The sequence below is a fragment of the Humulus lupulus genome, chromosome 2, assembly GCF_963169125.1.
Source record: "Humulus lupulus chromosome 2, drHumLupu1.1, whole genome shotgun sequence".
Taxonomy (NCBI): Eukaryota; Viridiplantae; Streptophyta; class Magnoliopsida; order Rosales; family Cannabaceae; genus Humulus; species Humulus lupulus.
The window spans coordinates 33,543,568-33,554,324 of record NC_084794.1 but is presented as its reverse complement, the minus strand read 5'-3'; the positions used below and the strand labels follow the sequence as shown (position 1 = coordinate 33,554,324).

Genomic DNA, 10,757 nt, shown 5'->3' with positions numbered 1-10,757 from the left:
AGCGTACAGGGCGCGAGTTGGCCACTGGGAGCCAGGAACAACGGGATAACAGAGGGAGCGGCCTGAGGGCGCTAGCCCTGGTTATCGTTTGTGAATTGTGTATATTATGAACTGAAATGCCTCATATGTGGAATACTTGATTATACTGACTGATGATATATCTGAGTTTATGAGATGCAATGTGAGTTATTGATTTGTCTGCTAATTGTTCATGCTCTGTTGTTGTTGTGTTTTCTTGCTGGGCCTTGGCTCACGGGTGCTACGTGGTACAGGTAAAGGCAAAGGCAAGCTGGACCAAGCCTGAGGTGGAGAGCCCCGAGGTGGAATGTACTTAGCCAGCTGTTCGATCACCATGGTCGAAGAGTGAGTCAGGACAGGGATTACCTAACTGCTCGTTTTGCCTTAGTATGGCTGGTTAATGTATTTGAACCTTGTAACTTTTGTAGATGGCCTTTAAACTAATATTTTTGGGATCCCGTGTAAATAAACAATGTTCTCTTTTAATGTAAATGTGGCTTTTGAAACCAAAACGCTTTTAACCCTAGTTCCTTAATAGTTTCAATAACACGATTTTATTTAATTGACTTGGTTAGCAAGTCTGGCACTTTACAAACACACAGTGTAACGGTCTTGGCTATCCAGGGCGTTACAAGGGCGTAATTGTATATTTGTATGCATGTCGGTGATATATTGTTGAGGCCACATTATAATGTGGATATGTTCGAGCTATTCGGCATGAGACGATCTTTGAATATTAAGTAGCGGTTTAGTCATAACGGGATTAAGTTCGAGGCTCGGGTGAGTCTCGGGATGTTTTAATGATTAGAGCGTTGCTGGGAATAAAAGGGTAACGAGATATGAATTATTGGAATTTGAGAATATCGAGAATAACAGGAATTGGAGGGTGTTAATTATTATTAACGAAATAGGTTGGAAAGGATGATTTTACCCTTGGGAGCTTTTAGAAACCTTTATTTGACCTAGGGGTATTTTAGTCTTTTCACCCCTAGGATTGATATATGCCATTGAAGGCTATAGAAGTTACCCAAAACAGAACAAAACAGAGCAAGGTTCCTCTCTCACCCGTACACCATTTTCCCTCTTTCTTCCTTCTGATTTTTGAAGCCAAATTGAAGAATTAAGCTAGCAAAAATCAAGGTTTGAGCTTAGGAACTTGATTTATTCATTGAAGGGGATTCAAAACCAGTTTGAGGTAAGATTTTGTCCATGAATTTCAAGTATGGCTCTATTTTTCTTTATAGTTTTCAGCTTATAGTTTTGATGTGGATAGTTGGGAATTAAGGGATGTTTTTGTGTAAAATTGATTGGGTTTTGATGAGGGTGTGATGTAGATGAAGTTTAGGGGTTGAATTGGATGTTTGGGTAATGTTTGGGATTGGTTTGGAGGGTTGGTTTCAAGGGAAAACCAGAAAGATTCTGTTCTGTAATTGGCGCAGCAGCGCTAGGCAGGGCAGAGAGCTGGGCCTCTCTGACTTGGAAATAGCGCCTCAGCGCCATTTAATAGGGTTGCAGCGCTGGTCCATTTTCCAGCAAGCCTATTTTAGGGCTCGGAATGACTTTTAAGGCTCGGGGTTTGGTTCCTTTGCCCCGTTTAAGTATATTAAGATTCTCGAGAGTGTGGGATTGATCCCGGAAGCGTGGTTTCAGATTGTGAACCATTTATTGATTTACTTTATTAATGGATTCCAATTAGCTATGACAAGGTGACCGCTAAGGAACTAAATGGCAGATCATTCTCAAGGGTCGTTCTTTTATTATTTCTCGCTCGAACTTGAGGTAAGAAAACTGCACCCTGTGTATATGACATGCGTGGTTGTTATAGAGGCATATTGGTTGTTAAATGTGGACATTGATTGCATATTAAATGCTTAGAAAATCTTGCTTACTTGTGTATGGCACTGAATAGTCAAGGTCGGCATCAGTCGCGTATTACTGACCTGAGAGACGGAAAACGGCATAAGCATCATGAACGCAGGGTCGATAAAAGATTAGATCTAATCGATATCAGCATTGAATGACTCTAGGAGCATTAATGCTGGACCGACCCTAAGGTCGATGAAAATTATAAGCGCTTGACTAGTCTAGGACTAGTTACTCAGAGCCAGGGCCAAAGGCCTAGGTGACTGCTTGTCACATGGCTAGGGAGCGGAATCCCATGGTTGTGACTCTATGGTCATGTGGTAGGTTATATTGGTGACTGGTTCATCGAGCACCTATCTTGATAAGCTAGTGAAAGGATCACTTATTTATAAAGCCCAGGTGACCCTATCGTCACGTGGCTAGAGGGAACGGAACCCACCTTAGTGACTTTTCAACTGTCACTCATCTGTTTTGGACTGAAAGTCCTGAATGATTATTATGATCATTGTTGATATTATATTCATGCTATATTGTGTTTTCTTGCTGGGCTTTGGCTCATGGGTGCTATGTGGTGCAGGTAAAGGGAAAGAAATCTCACTCAGCTTTGAGTGGAGAGCTTAGGTGGTGCTGTGTACATATATGGCCGCTTGACCACCACGGCCAAGGAGTTCTCAGAGGGACTAGGGGGTTTACCCTATTTTTGCCGCTTAGGTCGGCGGGTTGTAAATTTAAACAGTAATGACCATTTTGGAGTTGTAAATAACTTGTAAATGTTTTGATGGGCCCGTGAACATTTTTATGTATTAAATAAAATATATCATTTCCTTTTGATTGGTTTTCTACCTTAGCTTGTTAATAACACCTAGAAGCACGTTTTTAACCAAAGAACTCGAGTAGCGAGTTAAATTTCCGGTTCACCGTTCATCGTAATTGTTCTGGGGTAACCAGGGCGTTACAAAAAATATCTTGAATAATCAGAAAACTAATTTTAATATTTCATTTATATGAAAAATAAAAAAAATAAAAAAATCTTAAAATGTCATCATTATCAAATAATCAATTCAAAATATTTTAAATAGCTAAAGTATCTAAAATAATAAGATAATCAATTTTAAATTTTTTAAACTTAAGTACACAAAATATCCAATTTAAAAAATAAAAATAATCTATATTTTTTTTTTTTGCGAAAAAATGTCGGCGCCGTACGGACGTCCGTACGGCTGAGTCCCGGCGGTGACTTCATGCATGTCTAGCATGCATACTGCACAATCAATCAATTTTTTTTAAATCAATGCATTTTTTTAATCCAAAAACAAGTCAAAATACAACCAAATTATTGCTAAATTTATATAACAAAACATAAACATGCACTAATAACATGTATAATCCAATTGACACCCTAACATATCAATCAATTTCATACATATTCATTCATATGAAATACCTATTGCAGGATCTATTTCTATTTTCATGTAATTTACATATTATCAAACAAACATGTAAAATTCTAGAGCATTCTCCTATGAAATTGATACAAATACAGAGTAAGTATAAACTTATATTACGAAGCGGAACTGGAACAACTCCATCCTTCAATCTCTCTAACCCTTGATTCATTTTTGTAGCAGAGTATTATCAAGAGAATGAGCTAGATCAGCAACACAGTTTTCCTCACCAAGCCTTTGATCATCCTAGAACTAGTGTAGGTTGGTTCTCAACACATGAGATAGAGATTTAGAAGAGAAGAAGAAGAATGAGTGGCCAAGAAAGGATTAGACTGTCTAGGTTTTCACTTACCCAATGAATCAATTGAGACTTCCTTATGAAAATCCAAGATATCTGATTAGTGGTGAAAAATGCATATTTATTCATTTTAATGGTCAAAATAAAATAAGTTTAATTAATATTTTCATGGAATTAATATAATTTATTTTATAAATAAAAATATTTGATTATGATTTAATTTATTGTTATTTTGTAGAAATTAAAGTTGTATTTTGGCATAAAGAAAAAAAAGAATCAAAATTGAAAGAAAAAAAAGAGTTGAAAAAATGGCATTTTTGAAGGGAATTAAGCCCACACAAGTCCAGTCCCAACTTTGTCACCACCTAGACACGTGGCGCACCTCTATTGGCCACGACTTGGTCAAAATTCCAGCCACCCATCAGCCCATTTTCTTGTGCATATTGGGCCTTGAACTTTTCATTTTGAGCTCTAAAGCTCGCATTTTGTGATGTTTTAGAAAAATGGCAAAATGATCATTCACCAAAATAGCTAGGTTAATATTAATAATAAGATTTGATTTTTCAAAATCACATTTTATTATTAATATTTCAAATTTATTTTGTAGACCCCATTTGTAATTTAATTTATTTTTAGTCATTTTCTCCTTCTATAAATAGGAACTCTTCTTTCACATTTGGTATGTCATTTTGAGAGTAAAGAAACTATAGCAAAATTTCTACTCCCTTTCTTCTCATATTTTCTTAGAATTTTGTGAGAATCATGAGCATAATGGCCTAATCTTCCTAGGAAGGTTAGTGATGATTCCATATGCAAGTGATGTTATTTTGCTACTTTGATTTACTATGTTCTTAATATAATGTATTTGAGTTATTTATATTCTTTCATCCTCATCTCTATTTACTCGTGCTAATAGTATATATGATTAGTCATTGTCTTTCTATATGCTTATAATTAGTAAAAGTACTATTGATACATAATTTTATGTCTAATCTTCCATTGCATTATTGCCCTTGGGTATTTTGTCATTTTTAGATTTTTCATAAGATTAACATTATGCTCTTAAAGTAAAGAACTTTATAACTCAAATTGACTTTTGTTAGAAAATAATATGGACTTTAATGTTTGATTTTCCAAGTAAATGTTGGGATGTGAACTATTTACTTGTGTATTTTTGTAAATCAAGTAACTAAGTAACCAAACAAGCATATGTATGATTCTTGAAACCTTTCTATTCCTCAAACTCTTGATTACACCCTACTTTTATTTCAATTGCCTCATTTTATCATTTCATAAAAAAGACAATACCAAAATCGCAAATCTCTTTTCATTTCCATTTTTGTTTATTTCATGTACTAACTTTTTGTGTTATTTTCTACTAATCTTTTGGTTTTAGGTTACCTCCTTGTGGATCAACCGCCCGATTTTACTACAACTACCGCTTAGTGATTGTCACATTTTGGGCGTTAAACAAATTTTGGCGCCATTGTCGGGGAGTAGTTTTCAAAAGTTTTAGTGAAATTTTTACCAAAATGTTTGTAACTTCATTTGTATTTTTGTTAGTATGAATATTGTGTTAGCATAGTGTTATTGTATTTGTAGGTTGTATTTTTTTTTACTAATTTTTAGTTAATTTGATTATTATTAAAAAAAATTAGTTATTTATATATATATATTTTCTTTTTCTTTCTCCCTTTTCTTTTTGGTAAAATATATATACATATATCTATATATAAAAAAAAAGAGTAGAGAAAAAATAAACGTAAAAAATATTTTTTTGCTTTCTTGTTTCTTTTGATTACAAAAAATTACTGATATTACTTATATATATATTTTTATATTTTTGTATATATAAATATATATATTTATATTTATAGATATATACTTTTTTTTAAAATGTTTTTTTTTATGTATATATAAAAATATGTATATGTATATATATAAATATATTTTCTGGATGAACCCACGACCCCAGGACTTTTACCTGCCCAGATTTCCACCATTTTGTCTAAGTTTTGCTTCACTAACCAAAATGTGACGTACCTCCTCCGTTTTTTCGGAAATTTTTGCTCCCGATTTGCTGAAGCAAAACTTTTGCAAGACCATCGGACCCCAAAATTACTTCCCAAAACACCATTTGCTTGCTTTTTTAACATCTGAAACACAAAAACACACATAAAACAACTCCAAAACATTACAATAAAATGAAATTAAAATTACAAAAAATAAAAATAATTAAAAACACTCGTATATATATATATTTTTTTTTTCTCTCTCTTTTTTTTTATATACACTATTATGTTACACTTTCTCCTTTCTGGGTTGCCTTAAATTTAGTGCATGAATCACTTGACAACCCAAAACAACAACGGCTTTAAGGATCCTCCAAAGTGATGGAGGTCTTCTCGCGGTTGACCTCACCTCCCCAATAATGTTTCAAACGCTACCCATTCACTTTAAATTCCCTTCCGAATTGATCTTCCCGAACTTCAACTGCTCCAAAGGGGTAAACTTTCACCACAGTGAATGGGCCTGACCAGCGGGACTTCAACTTGCCAGGAAACAACTTCAAGCACGAGTTGAAGAGTAACACTTTCTGCCCCTTCTCAAAGACTCGAGCTTGAATTTTCTGGTCATGCCACCTCTTAGTTTTCTCCTTGTACAACTTAGCATTTTCATAGGAGAACAACCTCATCTCTTCCAACTCATTTAATTGTAACTTACAAGCTTCTCCAACAGCTTTGAGATCCATATTCAACTTCTTAGTGGCCAAATATTCCTTATGCTCCAACTCAACGGACAAATGGCAAGCTTTCCCAAAAAACCAAACGATAGGGTGACATTCCCAAAGGGGTTTTGAAAGTCATTCTATAGGCCCAAAGAGCATCATCCAATTTTTGAGACCAATCCTTTCTACTAGGATTCACCACTTTCTCTAGGATTCCTTTGATCTCTCTATTGGATATTTATGCTTGACCATTTGTTTGAGGGTGGTAGGCTGTGGCAATCTTGTGTTTCACACTATATTTAACTAACAAGGCTACCAAAATCTTGTTCACAAAGTGGGTGCCTTCATCACTTATAAGCACCCTTGGAGTGCCAAAGCGGGTGAACACATGCTTATGTAGGAATTTCATGACCACCTTAGAATCATTAGTAGGATTTTCCACTACTTCAACCCACTTAGATACTTAGTCAACCACCACCAAAATATACAAATTTCCAAATGATGGTGGAAAGGCCTCATGAAGTCGATTTCCTAAACATCGAAAAATTCCACTTCAAGGATGCTATTCAAGGGCATTTCACTCCTTGCTGAAATATTTCCAACACTTTGGCAGTGGTCACATCTTTTAGCAAATTCATGAGCATTCTTGAAAATAGAAGGCCAATAGTATCCCGATTGAAAAACCTTAGCGGCTGTCCTTTGCCCACCAAAATGTCCACTATAAGGAGCTGAATGACAATGCTCTAGTATGCTAAAAACATCATCCTCAGGCACAAAATGCCTCATGATTCGATCTGGACATTGCTTGTACAAATAGGGCTCATCCCAATAATAAAATTTCACATCATGAAATAATTTCTCGAGTTGCTGCCTATTCAAATCAGGTGGCTGCAAACCACTCACCAAATAGTTGACAAAATCAGCATACAATGTTGTAGTGACTTGGTTCACAACAAAAAATTGTTCATCGGGGAATGTCTCTTTAATAGGCCCTTCATTTTGCTTTTCACTTCCAACTTCAAGTCTAGATAAATGGTCAACCACTTGGTTCTCTGTTCCTTTTCTATCCTGAATTTCCAAGTCAAATTCTTGAAGAAACAACACCTATCGAATAAGTCTTGGCTTAGCATCCTTCTTGGCAATTAGATACTTGATCGCTGAATGATCAGTGTAAACCACCACTTTAGTCCCCACAAGATAAGCTCTAAACTTGTCAAAAGCAAACACCACCGCCAAAAGCTCTTTCTCGGTGGTTGTATAGTTCAATTAAGCATCGGCTAATGTCTTGCTTGCATAATAAATGGAATGAAAAACCTTCTCTTTTCGCTGCCCAAGTATGACACCCACAACAAAATCACTAGCATTGCACATCAATTCATAGGGAAGAGACCAATGTGGAGCTACAATGATGGGTACGGTGATAAGAGCTTTCTTCAAAGTCACAAATGCTTCTTGACACTCCTTGGTGAACTCAAATGCTTGATTTTGCTCAAGTAAGGAACAAAGGGGCTTAGAAATCTTTGAAAAATCTTTTATAAACCTCCTATAGAAGCCCGTGTGTCCTAAAAAGCTTCTAATCCCCTTGACTATAGTTGGTGGTTGTAATTTTTCAATGACTTTCAGCTTTGCTCTATCCACTGCTATTCCCTTGTTAGAAATTCTATGGCCCAACACAATGCCTTCTTGCACCATGAAATGGCATTTTTCCCAATTGAGTACCAAGTTCATTTCTTCACATCTCGCCAAAACTTGCTCCAAGTTAGCCAAATAGGTGTCAAAGGACTCACCAAATACTGAAAAATCTTCTATGAAGACTGCAAGAGACTTTTCCACCATATCTGAAAATATCGCCATCATACAACGTTGGAAAGTGGCGGGAGCATTGCACAGCCCAAACGACATCCTTCTAAAGGCAAAGGTGCCATAAGGACAAGTAAATGTAGTCTTCTCTTGATCTTCTAGCATAATGGAAATCTGATTATAGCCTGAATACCCGTCAAGGAAACAATAAAACTCCTTTCCCGCCAACCGATCAAGCATTTGATCAATGAATGGCAACAGGAAGTGGTCTTTCCAAGTAGCCTTATTCAGCTTCCGATAGTCCATACAAACATGCCACCCCGACACTTGTCTTGTCGGAATCAACTCATTATTTTCATTAGCGACCACCGTGACTCCACCTTTCTTAGGAACACACTGAATCGGTCTGACCCAAGAACTATCTGAAATTGGGTAAACAACTCCATAATCAAGCCACTTAATTATCTATTTTCTAACCACTTCCTTCATGATAGGATTAAGCCTTCGCTACTGCTCAACAAAATTATTACAGCAATCCTCCAACAGAATTTTATGCATACAAAATGAGGGACTTATACCATTGATATTCGCCATGCTCCAACCAATGGCTCTTGTATATTTCTTCAAAACAACCAGCAACAAATGCTCTTTTTCTGCTCCTAACATGGCTGAAATAATCACAGGCAAAGTCTCATTATCTTTCAAATAGGCATACTTCAAGTGATTAGGCAAAGGCTTCAACTCTAATTTTGGTGGCTCTTGAATAGAGGGCTTAGGAGGCTTAAAATTCCCTTCCGACAAATCCAATGACTCAAAAGGCCTCCTAAATTTAGCAAAGGGTTGCTTTAACTCCACCCATGTAACTTGGCTTTCTTCCTCTTCACTTAAGTCTTCAAGCTCTTCAAGTGACCTCACCCCATTCCATCTTTAAAAGCTTCCTTGTGGAATTTTTCAATGACAAATGACTTAATTACACTCACCCTAGAGCATTCCTTAATCTCATCAGGAAACTTCATAGCGTTGAACACATTGAAAGTCACTTGTTGGTCATTCACCCTCATAGTAAGCTCCCCTTTTTGTACATCAATCAAGGTCCTCCCGGTAGCTAGAAATGGCCTACCCAAGATAATAGGAACATCTCTATCAGCTTCATAATTAAGAATGATGAAATCAGCCAGAAAAATGAATTTATCAAATTGCACAAGTACATCCTTAATTTTTCCTTCCGGGTGTGCCATAAAACGATCCGCTAATTGCAAAGTGACTATGGTTGGTCTTGCTTTTCCAATCCCCAACTTCTTAAAAATCAACATGGGCATCAAATTGATACTAGCCCCCAAGTGACAAAGTGGTCTACCAACATCTCTACCACCAATAGAACAAGGAATTGTGAAGCTGCCCGGGTCTTTCAATTTAGGAGGAATTTTATTCTTCAATATAGCACTACAACCTTCAGTCAAAGCCACCGTTTCAAATTTTCCAAGCTTCCTCTTCTTAGCTAAAATATCCTTCAAAAACTTCACATAGTTGGGCATTTGCTCCAAAGCTTCCACCAACAGTATATTGATGTGAAGTTGTTTCAAAACATCTAAAAATCTTCGGAATTGACCATCTTGTTGCTGCTTTTGAAAGCATTGAGGAAATGGTGGAGGTGGCTTGCTCATAGGCTTCTCTGTAGCATTTTATTGAGGAATTGCTGCAGCAATTGCTTCAGGATCAGCATTTGAAAATTTTGAATTCACAACTTTGTCTCCCTTGTCCAAATTACTTTGGATTGAAGTGTGTTGATCCCAAAAGATGGTGTTTTAACAATTAAACTCGCAAGTGCACGAATCATTTCGGAATATAATGTTCATGTAAGTACGAGGTCGAACCCATGGGAGTTGACTAACATCAAAAGAAACTATTTCAAACAAAGCAATAATATTCTAACCTAGTTCCAAATATTTGATGAGATTTTGTTTTAGAAAAATAAAAGACAAGTAATAAAAATATTTAAGGTTAAATAGAAAAATGGTTTTCAAATGATATATGTAAAATAAGATTATTAAGATATTAGAATCCACAAAATGCAAGTTCAATAGTATTTATAAGTATATTGATTCCCAAGTTTAGATATAGTTGAAATAAATCACACTATACTTTTTTCAAAATACATTTTCTATTCAAGCACAAGTTACTTTAAAAATGTAGGATTTTTCTTCACTTATATAAGATAATTTCTAAGCATTAGTTGTGTTACAACCTAATGAAACTACAAAAAATCAAAGAGATTATGTTTAGGCAAAATATGATACTTATGCTCTAAGAATTAGATGTGAACAATTTAATGAAAAACATTTAATCAAAGAATATCATATTTTTTCATAATGAAGAGCTAAGTGTAATATGCTTTAACAATCAATAATAGATGAAAAATGCATATCTTTGATAGAAAAATCCATAAACAATGTTGTACAAATGGGAAATCAACATACAACAAAAAATACTATCTAGTTACATTTTGCTTCATCATCATCTTAATAACATTTGAAAAAGATCAGAAGCTCATAACTAGATAAAAATTACAAAATAACATAATTGACATGCTCTTCAAAAGATGAAA

At 35.5% G+C, this 10,757-nt stretch overlaps 1 protein-coding gene across 1 annotated transcript; it reads right to left on the bottom strand.

Moving 5' to 3' along the window:
• Positions 1 to 6,883: 6,883 nt before the first annotated feature.
• Positions 6,884 to 9,687, bottom strand: LOC133814123 (uncharacterized). The gene is made up of 4 exons (XM_062247121.1): positions 9,273 to 9,687; positions 8,731 to 9,051; positions 7,667 to 8,574; positions 6,884 to 7,420 (listed from the first exon to the last, which is right to left on the bottom strand). Exons 1-4 carry the CDS (start codon positions 9,685 to 9,687, stop codon positions 6,884 to 6,886), a joined length of 2,181 nt encoding a protein of 726 aa, XP_062103105.1.
• Between the last annotated feature and the right edge of the window lie 1,070 nt (positions 9,688 to 10,757).

Excerpts from the sequence above, each read along its gene's own strand:
- LOC133814123 (XM_062247121.1), bottom strand. The coding sequence starts at position 9,687 with ATGCCCAACTATGTGAAGTTTTTGAAGGATATTTTAGCTAAGAAGAGG. Across the intron at positions 9,052-9,272 it reads AGATGTTCCTATTATCTTGG|AGCTTGAAGACTTAAGTGAA; the intron begins GTAGGCCATTTC and ends GGTCACTTGAAG. Across the intron at positions 7,421-7,666 it reads TTGGGCAGCGAAAAGAGAAG|GATAGAAAAGGAACAGAGAA; the intron begins GTTTTTCATTCC and ends TTGGAAATTCAG.